The 21,195-nt window shown below is 39.9% G+C and overlaps 3 protein-coding genes across 3 annotated transcripts; 1 reads left to right on the forward strand and 2 right to left on the reverse strand.

Moving 5' to 3' along the window:
• Window positions 1-4,577: 4,577 nt before the first annotated feature.
• On the forward strand, window positions 4,578-10,578 carry cilp (cartilage intermediate layer protein, nucleotide pyrophosphohydrolase; the record flags this gene model as incomplete). Its single annotated transcript, XM_079216946.1, has 8 exons — window positions 4,578-4,644; window positions 5,129-5,182; window positions 5,253-5,522; window positions 6,202-6,381; window positions 6,503-6,808; window positions 6,964-7,072; window positions 7,560-7,708; window positions 7,868-10,578. The coding sequence occupies 8 exons, from the start codon at window positions 4,578-4,580 to the stop codon at window positions 10,225-10,227; spliced, it is 3,495 nt and encodes a 1,164-aa protein (XP_079073072.1). The 3' UTR covers window positions 10,228-10,578.
• Window positions 10,270-16,551, reverse strand: eif3jb (eukaryotic translation initiation factor 3, subunit Jb). Its single transcript, XM_079216947.1, has 8 exons — window positions 16,456-16,551; window positions 16,219-16,307; window positions 13,903-13,960; window positions 13,678-13,784; window positions 13,450-13,546; window positions 12,251-12,421; window positions 12,049-12,122; window positions 10,270-11,732 (listed from the first exon to the last, which is right to left on the reverse strand). The coding sequence occupies exons 1-8, from the start codon at window positions 16,466-16,468 to the stop codon at window positions 11,604-11,606; spliced, it is 738 nt and encodes a 245-aa protein (XP_079073073.1). The 5' UTR covers window positions 16,469-16,551; the 3' UTR covers window positions 10,270-11,603.
• Window positions 16,552-17,080: 529 nt separating this feature from the next.
• On the reverse strand, window positions 17,081-20,297 carry strc1 (stereocilin 1). Its single transcript, XM_079216671.1, has 5 exons — window positions 20,161-20,297; window positions 19,892-20,040; window positions 19,507-19,604; window positions 19,192-19,342; window positions 17,081-17,868 (listed from the first exon to the last, which is right to left on the reverse strand). Exons 1-5 carry the CDS (start codon window positions 20,223-20,225, stop codon window positions 17,759-17,761), a joined length of 573 nt encoding a protein of 190 aa, XP_079072797.1. The 5' UTR covers window positions 20,226-20,297; the 3' UTR covers window positions 17,081-17,758.
• Window positions 20,298-21,195: the final 898 nt, after the last annotated feature.

A 21,195-nucleotide genomic window follows, 5' to 3' on the forward strand; every position in this document is an offset into this window, starting at 1 on the left:
CACTGTATCTGTTGGTCAGAGCGTGATGAGAGTTAAAGCGACGTATTCCATCTGTCTTGTTGAATCCCAGTCAAATCCCGACAGCTTTCGGATTCACGTGTTTAGTCACTGTTGTTCAGCCCTACCGTCAAACAAATACAGTGTTTAATCTGAAAAAATTTTATCGTCAGATGTCGAAGAACATTCTGTTAACCTTTAGCCTGTCTGTGTTGCAGACTTCCTCTGTGATGCATATACACCTCTATCCCATACACTAAGTGTCCCATCTCTAAACTCCAATAGCATTTCCTCCCTTGAGATGCAGACACAACCACTTTTCTTGTATTCTCTTTGACTGTGAGTCAAAGTCTCATAATAAGATGCTTAAATCACGGCATTGTTTTTCCGCTAGGTTCTGAAACATAAGGGTTACTTTGATCCAGAGCTCACTGGATACAAAAAAGAAACAACATTTTGCTAATGGGGTGACACAAATTCCCATATATTCCTGCTTCTCCTTTGTTATGATTTACTGCTATATAACTTTGAGTAACATATTAATACTTGGGTTTTTGTCTGTCTGTCGGACAAAACAAAACATTTGAAGATGTCACTTGGGGCTCTGGGAAATTATACCAGGATTTGTTTCACTATTCTCTGACATTTTGTAGATGTTAAAAATAGTAAATTAATAAAGAAACTAATTGCTGCATTAATCAACAATGTGCATAATCATAAATTGCTGCCGTGCATTCTTTTAATTTAATTATTTTAATCTCTGCGTATTATACTCACAAGTACATTGAAATAGTTTGGGGTTGCTGTAATCGTTCCTGCTCTCGAGCAGTGAAGTGATCTCTTCCCAGAAAGCGATCGGAGACACAACCCACATTCGTACTTCTTTGCAAAAAAATATTTGACACGGTTTAGTTGAAGCCAGTATTATTTTGAGTCCTATGAATAGGAAAAAAAATATTCTAGACTTTGGAAGATGATAACTTGATTTGTCCAACTCTTGATATGTCCCTAACTTTTACACAAGAGAACTGTGGATTTTGTACCACTAATAACTTTTCAATGTACAAATGACCATGTGAGTATATTGTTTTTAACATAGACTAAACAAATGTAAACCTATCCTTTAACCTGAGGCTTTTTTGGAGCAGAGGGGCATCGAGTATCTCAATATGCTGCAGGTAAACAGAAAGGACAGGACAGAGATGAGAGGTTAGGCAGAGAGCACTGGGGGGTTGCTGTTGGTCCTAATGACTCTACCAGTGAAAGTATGCAGAGCAACTTCTGCTTCTGTCATTAGGGGCCCGGACTCACACAGAGGGAGAGAGAGTCCACTCTACTTCCTTTAGGTAACTTCAGGGGGGGAAATCGTTCAGATTCAAGTATATTGCCAAGACTTTTAGAAGTGCACATGTTTGACTTTTGGGGAAGAACATCATTTTTCATTGTACAAGAATTACATTGATGATGAAAAGGAACTGCTTCTATTACCAAGAGAGGTTTTCTCATTGAGGATGGAATTGGTTTGGACCACATAGAGTCCCATTAGAACAATCTCAGGAGCTGCATCCCAACGCTTACAGATTGTTGTTAAGATTGGGCTGAGATAGCTCAGAGAGCCTCATTCGTCATACTGAATGCAATAATTTGTCACTGTTAGATTTAAACCTATTAACAATTAGATACTGTTAATCTTCACTTGAATGTAGTGGAACAAGTACTCAGATATATATTTTTTTTCAGGTTTTAAATTATTGAAACATTAATGTGTGCACTAGTCTAAGGTTGCAGCTGGTTAAGGCTCTAATACAAAAATATATTAACAATACATTAAAATATACAAAAAGTACAATATTTACCTCTGAACTGTAGTTGAGTCTAGTCTTAAGTAAGCACGTAGATGTAGTTAGTTACCGTCCATCACTAATTGAATAACAAAAATGTCATCTGTGGGTTGAGACAATTAAATTGTCATTAAGTTTGTCCATTTCATACCCTTCAGTCTTATTTGATGTAATTCCACTTGGCCCAATGTGATGTGTTGAAATCAGACAGTTATAGACATATAACAGGAGAGGAAGGCATGTCCTCTCCTGTTGCTCTCCTGTGTGTCCGATCTCTCACTTTCCTGTCCTCACATCATCACCCACCCCATCTTTCCACCTTGTTTAAAGAAAGACAGAAAGTCCTTTGAGGAGCTACAATGTACCATAAAGTTGTCCTCACTAAACTGCTTATGAATGTTAGAAATATACGCTGCTGTAATTCATGACACGGGAAAATAACCTGACATCTCAAGTTTACGCAACGTAGGCTAAAGAGTACGTGCATATCTATATTGATATTAGCAATAATGCTGAAATTCACAAAGACTTGGAAGCAGAATATAAATCTGTTTGAGGATGATGAAACGCTGCTGTGCAATTAAAACATCAGGACCAAAGTCAACTAAACTCACTTAATGTCAGTGAAAACATTTGTACTTGCATGACTTCTCAACAGGCATGTAATGTGAGTACAGCCGTAGAAGTCAATGTTCTTCTTCTCCTGTACAACAAATAATGACTGTATCGAGGGTGTATGAGCAGAGATTTCCTAGGAGCATTGCTTTGATCTTTTGTTAACTCCCTCCTGATTTTAGATACAAACATATTTCCATATTTCCTCACCAAAGCAAACCACCCCTGCTGAGGGAACAGTATTTGGTGAGTAGGAAGTGAGGTGATGCTTGTTGAACAGAATTGTTTTGAGAACCCTGTCTTTATGTCAAGTAACCTACAGGTACAATGTAGTTTATAACCTTTGCCACATACACCAGTCATTTGACCCCTGACCGAAAGAAGACTGGAAGGACCGAGGTGCCGAGCCATGTTATGGTGTTTCTCTGTTTGGTCTTCTTTGCCTTGTAATTGGCAGGATGAGGTCAGCTAATGAATGATGTGTGGAAAAGCAACAGATACTGACGACTTTACAGAATCTCTAACAGACATGACTGACAAGTGTATTTTTAGAAACTGATGCTCCACATCCTGCTCATTAATGCATCACGAATAATAACCAGTAATATACTATCATTCTGTAAAGGGCCATTCTGCTAATACCAGCATTTGTTACTCAGACCCTGTGACTCTCCTTCTTGTATACAGAGAACTATTGGGCGTCATGGTTGTACAACAAAGATTAGTTATAAGGATAACAGTGTAATCAAAAGACACTGTGAAACGCTGTCAAAAGAGGAGGGAGGAGTGCTGGTAGCAGAGAGGTATAAATGAGACAGTGGAGGAGTGAGCTGAACTAGAGTGAAGAACAGAGGAGGAGAGAGATGTGTGAGAGAAATATAAATATAGGGAAAGTGTAAAAAAGGACATTTCTACACAACAATCTGAAGCCAGGAGTTTAGTGGACTCAACAAGAAGGTAAGAAGGAAACAGATTAACAAATGAATTAATGTGTCCATATTAATCTTACTAACATGAACTTGAAATTAGGCAGAGTGATAGCTCAATCTTTAATGCTTATTTATATGATTTAAAATGTAATCAGACAATAGTCCTTTGAATTAGCAGTTTGAGTTTAAAATACGTTACGTTAAGTGAAGACTTTAGTAAAATTACAGAGCCTGTCATTTAAATAGTTTTGTAATGTGAATGATTTGGTAAAAATACATCCATCTTTACTTCACATTGGTAACTTACACATCCTGTAGACTTTGTTGTAATTACTATTGCTTGTAACCCAGGCTGCCCAATCCTAATTGTATCAATATCCTTTCTGTTCGTTCAATTTAAAAGCAGAGGTGACAAATTAGTCTGTCGTGGGGTTTTGCCAGTGAATTTATTTGAATGTTTTTCATTCAAACTGTACAAAAGCAAACTGTGTGTGGGGGTGTTTGGACTGTTTGGACAAACACTCTTTGTCTGACTGCTGCTAAAATACAGAATGAATGATAGTTTTTCTTAAAATATATGTTGTCTAAATGTTTTTTTTAATCTATTTGCACTTTATTATTATTATTATCTGTATGCACTTTATATGTTGGACAGGAGAGAAACGTTTTTTCAACTCCTCTGTATGTTTGTCACATGCTGAGAAATCGACAATACAGCTGACTTTGACTCTGTGTAGCCAGTGTTTTGTTAGTGGATGCAGAAATGTTTCAGTGTCCAGTGACAAATGGTGATGACTAACACAGATGTGTAATCTGAGTGGGGGGTTTCTGTCCTACAGAATTGTTTTTATCAACCAAATAGACAAAGATCACAGAATCTATCTTGAAAGAAACATTTTTGTTTTAGTTTCATTTAGATGAACTATTTTCATTCACTTTTGTTAAGTTAAACTCAATTTAAGAAAGTAGCTTTTTATTACATACAACTGTCTAATTGTCTCATTGTGTTGAGTTAGGGGTGTGTTGTGTTACTTAAAGAAACATTAAACCTTGTTTTTGTTATTTTTCACAATGTTTAATCAACATTTTTTTCCCACCAGTGAGGCTCTGCCGCTGGACTCTATCTTGGAGTTTGCGGTGTGAAACTCCTTGAGCGAGGTGAAAGTTCAAGGGACCGACGTAGCGGCGTGTGAGAATGGCAGTGAGGCCTCTTCTTCTTCTCACTCTGGCAATCACCACAGCCATTGTTGTTACAGCTCAAGGTCAGTCACCAATCTTCACACATAACCCTTCCTACAGCAGGCAGGATGATAAAACAGGCAACTTATATTAATGTGTTAAATATGGTAAGGTGGGCAGTCACGGTTTCTAAATAAATGTTACCCCCTATTGTATTATTCCGTGATCCTGACCAGGTTTTCTCAATCAGTAACAAGACCGCCTTTATGTTCAAAATTGACTGCGCTATATAGCTACAGTTGAATTACAGTTTTTACAGATGGCTGTAATCAACTGCAATACATATTTCCTCTTAAAACGTCGTTCTGAATCTTTCTTGGGGGAAAAAAGAAAATTCACATTCATTTAGTTACAGCAGACATAAACATGTTTGAGTTAAATACAACTCACTCATTTTGGAGAGGTGTGAACAAAGTGCATTGTCAGATGTTACTGTAGTGCACAGTACAACAATCATGTGAGATACAGCGAAGAAATCGGTCACACATTTGGATTTGTCTCTTGCAGAGTCATGGAAAAGAGACAACAAAGATTCATCCCCTTCTGTGTCCCACTCTGATGGTAAATATGTCAACGATAATAAAGCATTTTTTCTGGTGTTTGAGTCATTCCTAACAAGTTTTCTGTCTAGACATCTATGAGTGGACCACATGGTTTAATGTCGATCACCCCGGAGGCCGTGGAGACTATGAGCAGCTGGAGGCCATTCGCTTCTACTACCGTGCCCGAGTGTGTGAGACTCCCAGGGCAATCGAAGCCAGAACCACTGAATGGGTCCCAGCCCGTGAAACTGGGGAGACGGTCCATGCAGACCCCACTGTCGGCTTCTGGTGCCTCAATGAGGAGCAGGGTCCAGAACGCAACTGCTCCAACTATGCAGTCCGTTTCCTCTGTCCTAAAGGTTTGATCTCATAACGCCTTTAATATTCATTCATTCTCAAAAAAATTAATGTAACAGCAAAGCCCTACACTCTGGGGCAAATTCATAAAAGGATTGAACGGCTTTTTTGTGGGGAAATGCACCTCTAACTGCGGCGCCAAGCAAGTAGCAGATGCTCCTGTGCCATTGGCACATATTTAAATAAGATGATAAGCATACATTTGGTGTTAAATTATCCTCTTTCTTCGCGAATAAGCCGCATTGCAAAAACAGTAAATTCACAAAGGTCAGCGTGAATAGCTACACGCAGTTACAGTGAAATTATTTGTTTAGAGTTGGTGACTGAAGTGCTCACAGTGTGTTCGCTCAAATTTTTTCATTTGGGATGCAGTTCATGCAGATGCATGTTGCCTGCATGCATGTCATTTTGGGGTTAGAAAAAAAAAAGAAAATCTCAAAAGGCTCAAATCACACTCAAAAACTATGTGGATGTGTTTGCACTGTATCTTTTGTAAACCAGACGGGGTTGCAAATGATGTGCAATTCGTGGTAATATCAGCGGCCACAATCCATTCTTTGTGAATTCACCCCTCTGTATATTGTCCATCAAATTCCTGACTTTGCTGGCGATATAAGTGCAAATAAGAAGAGTCCTTCTTCTCAGTTGACTATTTGATTGTCAATTGCACTTTTCCAACAGATAACAATAGGAACATTCAAGGTAACTGGGGTCCGTGGTCAGACTGGAACCCATGCCCTGCCCTCTGTGGTCAGGTGGGGGTCCAACTGCGCTCCAGAAACTGCGAGTCACGCTCTATGCCTTGCAGTGGACCTAAAGTGGAAACAATAGCATGCAGTGGACCTGAGTGCCACAAAACAGGTGAGCCTAGCCCAAGATTACTCAGACAGACCCTTCTTCTGCAATTCTCTATATATTCATCTTCAAATCTAGAAGACCGAGTATTCATAAAATGGCTAACTTGTTCAATTCTACTCTTTAGATTGCTCCCGGCAGTGTGTGATGGGGAAGGTAAATGCTGAGTGTGACGCATGCATGTGTGAGGAACACATCCTTCTGGGTTCTGTTCGTGGTGCGGGGGGTCTCACTGCTGAAGGGGCTACTATCCTTCGCTCTGGCAATGTCCTTACCCTTACCGACCACAACGGGCATTTCCGCATCCCTGGTATCTGCCCTGATGGCAACACTACCCTGACAGTCAACCTGAAGGGTCACGCCCCCCTCAGTGTTGTTGTGCCCCACAGTGCTGAACGTACCTCAGTGGTCAGTGTCCAGCTGAAAAGAACAGGTACAGTGGATATCTGTAGATTTACACCTAAATATTTCAATGCAGTGAACCAAAAATGTCCGTTTTTTAGGTGTTATTGACTAAGTTTGTCAAACATGTAAGGAACTAATAGTTGATGTTATTTTTATTGTTTATCTCTGATTGTGATTTGTCAGAGAAGCTCCATGTGTTGGGCAACCCTGAGAGCAAGGTCAGGAGGAAAGGGCAAACTGCTGCCTTCTGCTGCAAAGTGGCAGGAACACCACAACCAGAGAAGTACCAATGGTAGGACTTGTAACAGTAAATTTATAGACAAATGTTTTTGAGTCACAGACGGAGGGCTGTAGTCAAGACAAGTCAGCATCTCGACCAAGTCCAGAGCATATCGAGTCCTGTTCAGGACCATAATAGTAAATTGTGTCTGTCCAATGCTGACAGTGATTAAGGAGTTAAAATGGACATAAATAATTTATCTACAAACAATATTTCATATATCTCACATCCAACTACTCAATGCATATAATTAAGTTTGAGGACCATAACATGTTTCTACAATACTACGTATTTTCGACTCGAATGAGAAGAATCAGGCAGTGTTCTTTACATCTGAATGCAGATCAGTTCTCAATAGTCTTAGACAAGTCTTAGACTTTAATAAAGTGGTCTCAAGACCAGACTTGAGTACTACAGCCCTTCATGGATGCATTACATATATGAATAGTATGGAATATTCAACAACTTTGCTTCCCTTTTCTTCTGTGTGAACCAACAGGTTTCATAACAACAGCCTCCTGGAGAAGCAGTCTGAGAGCACCTTGGTGCTAAAGAATCTGCACCCTGAGCAGACTGGCGAGTACCACTGCAGAGCAAGTGGTCCATCTGGGGCTATTAAGACCAAGCCAGCTACACTCAAAGTATTAGGTGTGTTCTCAGCAAATGTATATTAAATACAGAGGGATATGAATGCATAGACTTTGTAAGCATTGTGTAGAGTAATATAAAAGGAGATTTCTACTATATTTTACATCTAAAAGATGGTAGTACGATCAAACTAAATTCAACACTTCATCTCTTACACAGGTAGAGACGAGCATTCATGTAATCCCAAGCCTGAATCCTACCTCATCCGTCTTCCACATGACTGCCACCAAAACAGCACAGACTCATTTTACTACGATGTAGGCAAGTGCCCCTCAAGTACATGTACTGGACAGCTGGACAATGGCATCAGGTGCAAAGACAAAGTGGCTTACTGCTGTGGTGTCAAAAAGATGGAGAAGAGGCAGCTAACATGCCAGGGCTACCAACTGCCCACCATGGTGGTGACTGAGTGCGGCTGCCAGAAATGTGTGGACACCAAGGCCATTGTGCATGGTAGAGCCGTTGCTGCAGACAATGGTGAGCCAATGAGGTTTGGCCATGTCTTTATGAATGGAGTCCGAATCAGCCGCACAGGCTACAAAGGTACATTCTCCATCCAGGTTCCTCCAGACACAGACAGGCTGGTCCTGACTTTTGTAGACAACATGCAGAAATTTGTCGACACTACAAAGGTACTTCCATTTAACACCAAAGGAGGAGCTGTTTACCATGAGATCAAACTTCTAAGAAAGAAACCTCCTGTGACCATCAGCCCAAAAGAAACCAACACTCTGGAGCTTGGGGAGGGAGAGGGCCAGGAGGCAATGGTTCAAATCCAGATTCCACCCAATTCCTTCTATACAGAGAAAGGAGAAGTCTTCACTGGTAATGTAAATGCTAGCGTAACATTCCTAGACCCCAGAGACATCTCCACAGCTGCTGCAGCTCAAAGTGATCTCAACTTTGTAGGAGACGAAGGAGATACCATGCCGCTGAGAACCTACGGGATGTTCTCAGTTGACTTTAGGGGTGAAGAAAACAACGAGCTGCTGAACGCAGGGGAAGTGAAGGTGTTCCTAGATTCTGCCCAGGTGAAGATGTCTGAGCACCTCAATACCATGAAGTTGTGGTCACTGAACCCTGATACTGGCCTGTGGGAGGAGGAAGGAAGTCTGCAGGTGGAGAAGAAAAGAAGAGGAAAAAGGGAGGAGAGAACCTTTCTGATCGGTAACATGGAGATCAGAGAGAGACGTCTTTTTAACCTGGACGTCCCAGAGAACCGCAGGTGTTATGTGAAAGTGAGGACCTTCCGTAGTGAACGCTTCATGCCAAGCGAGCAGGTGGAGGGAGTTGTGGTGAGTCTTATAAACATGGAGCCCACAGCTGGCTACTCCTCCAACCCACGTGCCTGGGGCCGTTTCGATAGTGTCGTAACTGGCTCCAGTGGTGCCTGTCTTCCTGCTTTTTGCGACGAACAAAAAGCTGATGCCTACTCTGCGTATGTTATGGCCAACCTTGGAGGAGAGGAGCTGGAGGCCGTCTCGTCTGCTCCCAAACTCAATCCCAACTTAATTGGAGTGCCCCAGCCTTACCTGAGTAAGCTGAACTACAAGCGGACTGACCATGAAGACCCGAGACTGAAGGCGACTGCATTCAGCATCAATGTGGCAAAACCAAGTGCCAACACAGCAGAGGAAAGCAATGGGCCAGTGTACACATTTGAGAACTTGAAAGAATGTGAGGAGGCCCCGTTCAGTGCAGCACACTTCCGCTTCTCAAGAGTAGAAGGAGACCGCTACGATTACAACACAGTGCCATTCAATGAAGATGACCCAATGAGCTGGACAGAGGACTATCTGACCTGGTGGCCCAAGCCCATGGAATACCGGGCCTGTTACATCAAAGTAAAAATGAACAGCCCACATGAGATCAATGTGCGGTCCCGTAACATGGGTGGCACCCACCCGAAGACGGTAGGCCAGCTGTATGGTCTCCGAGATACTCGCAGCATCCGTGACATGGACCAGGCAACTGTTTCAGCTGTGTGCCTGGAGTTCAAGTGCAGTGGTATGCTGTATGATCAGGAGCGTGTAGATCGCACCCTGGTGAAGGTGATTCCACAAGGAAGCTGTAAAAGAGATCAGGTCAACACAATCCTTCAGGAGTATCTGGTCAACCATCTACCCCTCGCCGTCAACAATGACACCAATGAGTTCACCATGCTCGCACCTCTTGACCCCCTGGGCCACAACTACGGGATTTATACAGTGACCGACCAGGATCCCCGCACAGCCAAAGAGATTGCACTCGGACGCTGCTTTGATGGCAGTTCTGACGGTACGTCTCGTGTTATGAAGAGCAATGAGGGCGTAGCGCTGACGTTCACCTGTGGCGATCGTGAGGCGACAAGCCAGAGTGTCTTCCAGGCCCTGCAGAGTTCTCAAGGTCAAACGGTAACAAGTGTGGTGCGAGGGGAAGGTAAGCAGAACCGGCGCCGCCAGCGGGCCAACACACCGCGCAGCAGCAGCAGACGTAGCACAAGGAATCCTGCAGGAAGGCGCACAAAGGCCCGAAGCTAAACGACAACACTGAAGGTGAAGGCTGTGGCGACAATATTCAGACCTGCATTGGAGAGGAAAGGATTAACCTTGTTTCGAGACAAACATTTTATATTTACTTTTCTTTCAAATTAAGGGAATATTTAACTAAACAAAGCTAGATTTATTTCTTTTCATCTAACATTTTCAACTGTACTGTGGCAAATATTTACTTGAAACTGTAAATAGAGTATTTATTACACATGCTTTTAAAATGTATAATCAGGGTGCTGTGTTATTGCATTTAAGTTTCTTTCATTGATGTTGTAAACAAGAACAGAAACAATTTATTTTTGACCAGTGATTTATTAAATTAGATGCTTATAAAACACTGCAGATGCTGTATCTCTTCCACATTATGTATCCAATTGTCGGTATATCATTGAAACTGGTCAATTGCTTGAAAAAAAAAAAAAAAAAAAGAGAACTACACCCCTTTCATTGAATTGTAGACCATATGAATGGTGGGTGAATCCCATAAGCCCCCGCTCCTCATCACACTTGATACAAGCCTGCAGAAGCAATGATTAGGAGACCAGTCGAAGAAAGTTAATCCACTTGCCTGATCCATTCCTTGTCTGCATTAGTAGAAATCAAATTAGTAAATTACTTATTTTTATTTTTAAATGCACAAAATACCTTTAAGTACTCTTTGCCCCGTACGTTCAAGAATAGTCCAGAGATGTATCAAGAGAATGGCTATGAGGTTTTGAAGTCACATTTATTATAGCCTACTTGTCTATCCCTTTAACCTTACAGTGAATGTCATGTACTCTGTAAAATTACAACTACTTACATGTTGCATCAGTCTCAAAAATCACCCGCAACACAACCCTTCCAGAGATAAAGATGAATAATTGTTCTGAATTTGGCAACCAAAGTTATAGATACTATATACTTTCCTGTAAGAGAACCATCCACAGGTAAGCAAGACCAATAAAATATTCATGACATTCTGGTTAAATAATTTGCATAGAACCATGTGTTTCTATGTCCCTTTACTTACAACTGCAATACTGTATCTGCCGTTTTAAAAGAAGCAACATTTAATAAAAAATGAAGCCTGCAAAACTCAGCAGTTATAACGTATTCTCCATTGAAGCTGGGTCACCCAACAGATAATGTATGATGTGTGAGAGTCGAGGCTGAAAGAGAGAGAAAAGGCAATTCCATTTGTATGAACATAAAGAGTTAATGAGACTGGATGCTCCCTGGTATAGTCCCTCTGGCCATTGAAGCAAAATGAAGGGGGCAACACATAGTTCAGATTTTCCAGGATGGCACTGGACAGCATGATAAGGTACAGCTGCATTTCTGAGGGTTAGGAGGGGTAAAGGGCAGTAGTGATAGAGACAGTGTCACATGAAGTCCTCATAGTCTTGGGCGTAGCCACCATCGCACTCTGCATAGTCAAGGTCGTCTCTCATCTGTGCTTTCAATCCGCCTCCAGCTACGACCCCTTTCTTCTTCTTCTTGCCTTTGTTTTGCTGTAAAAACAAATAATTCCCGTTTCAAGAAATTACTTCATACATGACGACACATTTGCAACAAACTGAATTATTAATTTATTCTGCTGGTAAATGACCATGTTCCAAATTATAACTGAATTAACGACTATTACTTTTTAGATTCAGTAGAGAAACCACATGAATGTTTAAGAACAAACTATCAGACTGCATAGCGCAGTTGATTTTGACTATGAGCACACATCCGCCCTACTGTGCTCGGCGAACAGCACCCCCTTCAGCATATCAACTACAGATCAGAATTAATATGAGAAGACACAAGCATGCAGTCACTCACTTTTTCTTGTTTCTGTTTTTCACTAAGTAGGGCTGTCAAGGAATTACTGACTTTCTTCAAGTCTTCTACTTCCACTGTAAGAGGGAGAAAGAAAACAAGTTATTGGTTAGGCCAGCTTTGATTGAAATGCAAGATACCGATAGTGAATAAGTGTAATGATCTATATTGCTCAGTAAAGATAACTGTAAAAGATGCCGCTTACATGAAATACAGAGTTCCCGAAACAATGAATCCAAGAAATTTGAATAATGCACAGATTTTTCAAACGGGATTATCTTTTCTTTCAGCATTTTTTCAAACTCTGTGAAGTCTTCTTTGGAAGATGGACTCATGGCGTCAATCCCAGTGACACAGTTTGAAGTGCTGCCAACACCTGAAAAAAATACATTCAAAATATACAGTTTGAAGTCTCTTGAAAAAAGGGCATACAGAGTAACCGATGCAAACAAACACACATATTATAAAACTCACGGTTCGGATCATATGAGTCACGGAAAAAAGGGAGCAGATATAACTTTTTGAGATCCCTGATCACGTTGTTTTTTTTTGTGCCGATAGTAATTGCCGATCATTGATGATCCATATTGTTGTTTGATTATAGCAGCTGGTCTACAACTCTCCAGACTATATTTTTTTGCCACGGTCTCAAAAATCATTTCAACCGTTCTGAAGTCTGTAAACCAGGCGTCACTGATAAGTGGATCGCGGTCCGAACCCAGACATCGTTGTATCTAGACCTACAACAGTTAGATAATTACTTTTAGCAATTAAAACAAATATTGTCATTAGTAGTTTTAATAATTTGCTTAGGAGGTAGTGTAAACGGGTCATAATTCATTTCTAATATTTATTTTATAGTGCTGTGAAAATATCTAGTTTCTCACCAAATCTACATTTCACAAGATTACATGTGAACATGTCATGATAAAGCTATAATTTGCCTGAAGGCATCATAATGGAACCAAACAAAACCATCATTCCCTGTCAATTTAAAACTGTATTTCACACTGCGGTGGTTATTGTTAAACTAAATAATCTGCGGTTAACATGCGTGTCGAAATGCAAAGGGCGGAATCGTACCGATCACTGATCAACCATGGTCCGTTACGCCACTAATAAATAAATATATATATATATATATATATATATATATATATATATATAAAAAACCTTTAGTTTGTTTACACAATGCAACAGCAAATGGACTTAGATGAGCCAGCATGCACAACCTTAATTCAAAGCAGCAAAAATAAAAAAGGCCTACTCTAGAGTTTGTCCACTAAAGAGCACTGGCAAGTAGATTTTTCAAGTCTAGGAAAACACGCTCAAAATGCATCTTTCTCACAACCGTTTGGAAAATAAAATCTTCCTAAATTTACCTGAAGTGTGATCATGTCTTACCAAAAGCATCTTTTGCGAGCTCCAAGTCAGCGTCTTCCTGTAATTTCTTAACCCTCATCTTCTCTTCAAGTTGTTCTTCAGGTGTGAGCTCTTCTTCCTGTAATAAAAGATGTCACAATAATAAATAAGTAAAAATGTAAACATACAATAAATGCACAGTTTGTGAATAATATAATACTGTAACGACCATAAGGGGGAAAAACTTATACACAAATGTAACCAACTCACATCTTCCAACTCTTTCTTTTTCAGCTCCTCTTGTTTCTTTGCCTGGTTCTCTTTCTCTTTGATCTTCTCACTCAGCTTTTTCTTTTCAGAAACCTTTGTCTCTAACGCTTTAAATAATGAAATAATAAAAAATGTGAATTTGCAGTAAAGGCAGATTATTTGTTAAATATTGACATACAATACAAGACGTTCTGAAACAGTCAGAAATCAAAAACATATCTGTACCCTTTTTCTTCAGCGCTGCCCTTTTCTCTTTTTCTTCATCCTCATCGTCCCAATTATCCTGTGAATACAAATGTGGGATAGTTGCCATGTTATTGTTCAGGTTACACAGGTAAACTGTGTAAAAAAAAAATGTATTGAGACAATGATAAAGAAGTAAACTTTTCAAATATAATGCACAAACATTACTTCCACAACCACACACTTAAACAAAAAAATCCTTACTTTTACAAACGGAACTATATGCACACAAAAAACAGTGTCCTAATAATTCCAGCACTGACCGATGAGGCGCTCAGACAAGTTAATGACCTAAATCAATACAACTACAGGTACAGTCCATCAGCTTCCAAGCAAGAACCATATGCAAAGCTTATGCATCCAGAAAGAAAAAAAAGGCAGCGTTTTCACTTGCCTCTAGACTGTCTTTTGGGCCTTGTATCCAAATTCTACTCATTCTGCTTTAATCAACAACAGAGCCTGAATCCAACTACATTTAGCAAACATCACTAGTCCATGCTATGTCAGATATAATGTCCAACCAGATTTCATTTAGACAATATTTAAATGATTAACAACAAATGTTTCCCTAATTGTAATAGTATGTGCATATGTAAAGACCGAATGGTCTGTAATAAAAATTAAATGACAATTTGGGGGTTTTAAGTTAAAGACTTGAACAAATTGGGAGTGCAATTGTTGGGTATTTCAGCCAGGCTCTTGCGTACCACCAGTGGTTCACAGTTTGGGAAGATCAGGTAGCTTTTTAATTTCATGAGACTTTGCATACATCTTGTGTATTGTGATAGTAGGGGAGTAACAAATATGTGTATTGGTATTGAAGTGTTCGGTACATGACTTTCAGTTTGGTATGTGCCATCCTTTCTGTACACACATGTTGCAACACAAACAGCTGTTCAGACACACACACACACACACACACACACACACACACACACACACACCATCCAGAAAGTTTTGACAGCGCACCAGTTGCTGTCTGCTGTAGCAGCGCTGTAGAATGCTAGATCGTTTAGCCCAATGTGAAGGGTGAGTCTGCAGAATCAGACTGTGCCAAAGTAACTTAAGCCCATAGAGTATCACTGCGTATATGTGAACAGTGTGGTCACATATACGCAGTGATACTCTAACCGTAATGCTTTTAATCTGTATTGTCTATGATTGATTGCTGCAACAATTTGAGTTCACATGTGAATTATATTTAGCTGTAGATTATGTCCTGTATAAACGAGCATAAACTATAGCCTATCTTGGGAATTGTCAACAGATCAGATAGTAATGGGAGGATAGCAGAATCAGAAATGCTTTACATTTATAATACAACCATTTCTTTAACGTGTCATTTATGTATCTATTATTGTCAGTATGCCAGTATTAGAGGGCCTTAACAGAAAAAGCAAGAAGTATGGCCAATAAACAACTGTAATGTGAATCATTTTCAAAATAAAAGAACAAATAAGTTATTTTCTGAATTTTTGGTTTTATATATAGTACCAAAAACCCCAACCTAAATAACTAACTTATCTTTACTAAGATATACACATTGCCTCAATGAGCATAATGTACTTACAACAATACTTTTAAAACAATTCGCTTACAAATTAGTGTACCACAGATTGTACTAAACTCATCAGTTTCTTTGATTTTGAGCACCATATGTGACAGCAAACTGAACAATTGAGGAGGCCTCTACCAGCATTTTCCCTGAGTCAATATCAGAGGTTTCTGGACAGCCACCATGTCAACATTTAGCTAATAACCACTTGTTTCACAGTATCGACTGAGCACCAGTCTCCTCCTACACGTCTGTTGTTACCCTGGAAAGTTCTAGGCCTCATCCTTGGCTTGAGCGGAGTCATCAACCCTTCTGATGATTTCATCTGATTGTGGCTAAAGTTGGTGAGCAAGCCAAGGCCGCCTCATGTTGAAGGTTAGCTTCAAGCTACGTTCCCAACAATTAGACCGGCTATCCAACAATCACATCGTTACTTGTAAGCTTCTAAATGAAAGCAAACTACTCTAGCACCCAGAAGATTACGTGTAATCCACAACAAGATAGCATTCGCCGTGATAGCGGTACATTGCAAAACGTTAGCTAACACGTTAGCTAGCTCTGGTGGAGTTACTCCAGACTGCCAGTTAGAGCCACATGAGTTAGCCTGATGCTAGCTGGCGGCGAACACGGCCGTCAGGATTGACACTCTGATCCCAAAGGTTAGCTCGACATCGGTTCCAGCTAACAGCTGGTTTAACGGTTACCCCGACACACGGAGGCTTCAGTCCGAGCGTTTAACTCACCTTAACGTCGTCCTCGTCGTCTTCGCCTTCCCATTTGTCCATCGATGCCGCCTTTTTATTCGGCTCCTCCGGCTCGAAGGTTTCAGCGTCTGTAAAAGCGACAACATGAAATTCGTTAGGCCGATCCACATCTAATGGCTGAGTTTGAACAGAAACGGAGCGTTAAGGCTCGTGAAACAATGGCTGCGTGAAGCGGCTGGTGTACAGATAGCGAGCCTTCCTAACTTAGTTTCTCACCCCAGTCCGCCATGTTGGCTGTGTTGGTTGTGTTTGACAGGCTCGCTGTAAAGTCAGTGCTGCAGCCCGTTGGCCACGTTCAGAAACGGCTCCCACCTTCTGGACGTCACTCTGCGCGCCTCTCTTGTGTCATGGCTTCCCCGAGCTAACTTTACTTCAGGCGACGTGACACCGGCGTGTGAGCCTGGGTATCTTTATTTAATTAAATTGTCGCAAAACATGATATGGTGTGGGATGGATTATGTGACAACCAGTGGGGGAATTCAATTACACTTTACGTTATATAGCTACATTATTTCAACAGATCGCCCACACTAGTAATTTTAAAGAAAAAATAGAATAGAACAAAATGAGTCAACGTTTTCAGATGAGCGCTGAGGAAAAAACGAAGCCCAAATTACAGTCATCATTTTTACTTTACAAAGGAATCTTGAGTTATTATATCGTGATATTGACTCGTGGTTTTGATATAATGTCCATACTTGTTACTGTCTACACAATGTTGACTTTTAAAGCCAAATAAGTATTTATATTTTCTGTCCACATCGTTTATTATAGAACATGGTTATCAAAAATGAACAGTCAATCAGAGGCAGATTGGTTAAGTTTTATAATTTAGATCTATCACACCAGAAAGTGTGCACAACACTGCAAAACGCACAGCAAAACTAGACTGAAGTTGACCAACACTAGTACAATCAGGTCTCATTGAGCATTATGTACCCGTTATCGAATCAAGATAACTCACAATAGATAAATACATGTAGGAAACAATACTACTCTTACTGACAAAAATATGATATTTTATATAATTTCACAAAAATATATAACTTTGTATATTTGCATCACAACATTGATTTGCTCATTATAACCATCTCATAACTACATTTAAATATTTTAAGTGCTTTGGTTGCTTTTCTGGGTATGGCGTCACATCCCAGAGAAGGGGCAGTGTGGATTCATACAGGTTTATCAAAAAATGAATAAATAAGCAAAATATGTAAGTATGAAAATAATTAAGTGATTTAACTTGATGTATTTCATGTTTATGTTGTACTGTAACAATGTTTTCTTTCTCCAATTTTTTGAATTCAACGAGACATTTGGTTGCTTCAGTGCTGAATGTTGATATGTGTATATAGGTATCAGTTGCACAGGATACATTACAATCTCATGAAGTACACTTTATAGAAATCCTGAAGTGCCGCTTATTTCAAAGAGGTATGGTATTGCACAGATAAATGAGATCATCTTGGTTATGTGGTTGCGAAGGTGTTTCCCGATCCAGCAGGGGTGAGTGGGGTCATGTGCCAGGGCAGATAAGGGCAGGGCAGGGCAGTAGCAGCAGCATCAGCAGCAGTCCCAGTATGAGACACAGAGGACTGTGGCTCAGTGTCAGCCCCAGTGACTTCCCTACAGGAATACAGGGAAACCAATACAAATGTATTGCAAAGCAATGTCAGTTATCTGTCTTTTTATGTCATAAGAGAAAACACTGTTAAACACATTTCAGAATAGTTCAATACATCTTCTTGGAGTTGGTCAGTTAGAGGTACATTTCTGTTATGGCCATGAAATAAATGGAAGAATACTCATCCCCATTGAATCAGTTTATTTTTATCCCAAAAGAAAATCCCATCATCATATAAGAAGTTCACAATCACCCCTAAAGTAATCATAACATCACTCACACCCTAGCCACAACCAGTTCCAACTCCTCCCTTCTGGTAGGCGCTAAATAGCACTGTATGCCAAAACAACCAGACATACATACATACATACATATACATATATGTGTGTGTACATAGTAGTTCAATGTTTAGGCTTACCTTTGTTCTATTTTGATGTCCATGTTTTGTTTATTTGTCTATTTCTGTGTATGGACATTGAGAGCAACGGGGAAAAAAAGGAGTCAAATTCCTTGTATGTAGACACATACATGGTCAATAAAGCTGATTCGGAGTCTGATATGTTATTGTTTTTTATAGTATATCATTTAGTCTATAAAACAGATACATGTAATTCGGAAATAATTATAACGCACAAACAGCATGCTTTTTGTCCCATAAGGCATCCCTATTCCAAACTACATACTACTCTTACCAGGGCTTTCTGTATAAAATACATTGAAACTTAAAATGTAAAATTGAGAGGCCCTTTGAGTAAGATCTGATCAAATCTGGCTTTGGTGTCTGTGAGGACAAAGGACATAAAGGAGCTACTGACAGCTGCTAAAAAATAAAAATGAATTGCTGATAATGGATGATCAGCTACAGGATGATCTCAAAAAAATAAAATAAAGTAATACATCTTTGAATAATCATCTAGTTTTTTCTTTGTAGAATTTATTTTGGCAATCATTTTCTAACATCTTAGTTGAAGTGATGTCTATCAGTTCTCATCTTGTATGATTTCCATTAAGCTCAAACCTTAAGTGCTCTATTTATAGTATACTAATGTCAAAGACACTATATTAGTAAGATTTGTATATAGCATACCGTTATAGTATTACGATGGAATTGGGACACAGCTTCAGTTTGAGCAATCATGTTCTTTATATATTTTATCTTTATCTTGTGTGTTTGTATTTCAAGTGGTAAGGCGCAAGAAAATTTCCCCTTGGGGATTCATAAAGTATATATTCATTCATTTAAACTAAAAAATAAGCTTCCAAAAATTACCTCTCTTTACAATCATAAGTGGACAACAACAGTTTCAAGGATTTAAGTGGTTTACCCCTGAAGTTAACAGCCCTGTCCTCCCACGGTGTCAGCACCATAGCCAGAGCTGTCCTCTGAACATCTGACAGAGCAGAGAGCTGCTCATTAGTTACTTCAGCCCCCTGCTCATAGGAGAACATGCCGATCTGTCGCGGTTGAAACACCACCTTTAAGGAAATGACAAGACAGACAGACATACACAAAGAAACAAAGGAGCAGATTGGCAGAGACAAGATGAGAAAACACAAGGAGCTGTTAGAATAAATGCACCTACCGGTACATGAACACATTTTGAACTGCAAAGGAAGAACGTTATCAAATGTTAACTTACAGCAAACTTAGCAGGCGGTATCATTGAAACAGCCGCAGGTGTGATTCCTTCTATTTGCTCAATCACCAAAGCTGACATAGCCATGTCTGGGAGACCAGCTGTAAAATGAGCAACATGTTTCAAAGAGAGGCACAAAGGTCAGTCAAAAACACTTGGATCCAACAATATGAGTGTGACAGAATAAGTTTAGAGGGTGTTGAGAAAGAAAATAATAAAAAAAAGTTGGCTTTAATTTAGGGATATGAGCACATAATAATTGAATTTTGTAGTACACCTGTCTCCATTGCTACAGAATGAACATAACAAATTCATAGTTCTATTTTATGCAGAAGTGAAAATATTCCAACTCTGTAAAAGCCATAAGAAGACTGTGTATGTGTAATACCTGCTAGAACTCCGATCTCAATGAAGACAGCAGTTCCCCATGAACTTGTGGGTCCAAAAGCAAGACGGTGGGTCAGAAGCCCAACAAGAGCCAGCAGCTGCTCCTCTGAGCAGGACAGCCTCAGTTGACCCAGCCAGAGCACCGCCTTACTGCAGCCACCAGGGAGAGACACAGCAGAGGAAGTGGAGGAGTGAGGGGAAATTACTCTGACTGAATATTATCAGCAGCAGAGTAGTTCTCCGAAAGCAGCTGTAAAAGAGCTTGCTCACCTGAACTCTACGGCATTGAAAAATTTCATATCTGTGGTTTTAGCTCCACACACGATGTATCCCATCGCCACCAGTGTGCTGGAGTCAAGCTGGCTCGGACTCTGCTTTGTGGAGTTTAACACGGTGGTAAACAGTGCAGAAAGCTGGAATGAAAACAAGAGCTATGATCCAGATATGCTCTTTCGTCCACTCCGTTTCTTAGGGAGCTAAAACTAATAGTCTAATACAACAGCCCTAAAACAAAAGTACGGCAACACATCTAGTTTCATGAGGACATTGTTTAGTGTTTTTTTAAACTTCTTAGAGAAGAGTTGAGTCACCTTTATAGACATTTTTTGTGGTTCTTGTCATCCATGACAATTGTAGTATATTAGTTGTTGGATTATTATTATTCTACTTATATAATAGTCTCTTGTCACAAAACGTCACCAGATGTAATCAAATTTAAAGTACCAATCATTAATTTACTTACAGGTAAAAGCCAGTGAATTAGAATATTTTGAAAAACTTGATTTATTTCAGTAATTGCATTCAAAAGGTGTAACTTGTACATTATATTTATTCATTGCACACAGACTGATGCATTCAAATGTTTATTTCATTTAATTTTGATGATTTGAAGTGGCAACAAATGAAAAAATCCAAAATTCCGTGTGTCACAAAATTAGAATATTACTTAAGGCTGATACAAAAAAGGGATTTTTAGAAATGTTGGCCAACTGAAAAGTATGAAAATGAAAAATATGAGCATGTACAATACTCAATACTTGGTTGGAGCTCCTTTTGCCTCAATTACTGCGTTAATGCGGCGTGGCATGGAGTCCATGAGTTTCTGGCACTGCTCAGGTGTTATGAGAGCCCAGGTTGCTCTGATAGTGGCCTTCAACTCTTCTGCGTTTTTGGGTCTGGCATTCTGCATCTTCCTTTTCACAATACCCCACAGATTTTCTATGGGGCTAAGGTCAGGGGAGTTGGCTGGCCAATTTAGAACAGAAATACCATGGTCCGTAAACCAGGCACGGGTAGATTTTGCGC

Source organism: Taurulus bubalis (assembly GCF_910589615.1).
Source record: "Taurulus bubalis genome assembly, chromosome: 4".
Lineage (NCBI taxonomy): Eukaryota > Metazoa > Chordata > Actinopteri > Perciformes > Cottidae > Taurulus > Taurulus bubalis.

What these genes read in the sequence shown, in the direction of transcription:
- eif3jb (XM_079216947.1), bottom strand. An exon ending in GCTCGCAAAAGATGCTTTTG is followed by an intron (nt 12,422 to 13,449) that starts GTAAGACATGAT and finishes TATTTTTTTCAG; the next exon opens with GTGTTGGCAGCACTTCAAAC. An exon ending in TCGGGAACTCTGTATTTCAT is followed by an intron (nt 12,123 to 12,250) that starts GTAAGCGGCATC and finishes TCCCTCTTACAG; the next exon opens with TGGAAGTAGAAGACTTGAAG.
- strc1 (XM_079216671.1), bottom strand. Translation starts at nt 20,225, where the DNA reads ATGGGATACATCGTGTGTGGAGCTAAAACCACAGATATGAAATTTTTC. An exon ending in TGAGATCGGAGTTCTAGCAG is followed by an intron (nt 19,605 to 19,891) that starts GTATTACACATA and finishes CTCATTTTACAG; the next exon opens with CTGGTCTCCCAGACATGGCT. An exon ending in CAGGGCTGTTAACTTCAGGG is followed by an intron (nt 17,869 to 19,191) that starts GTAAACCACTTA and finishes GTATTCCTGTAG; the next exon opens with GGAAGTCACTGGGGCTGACA.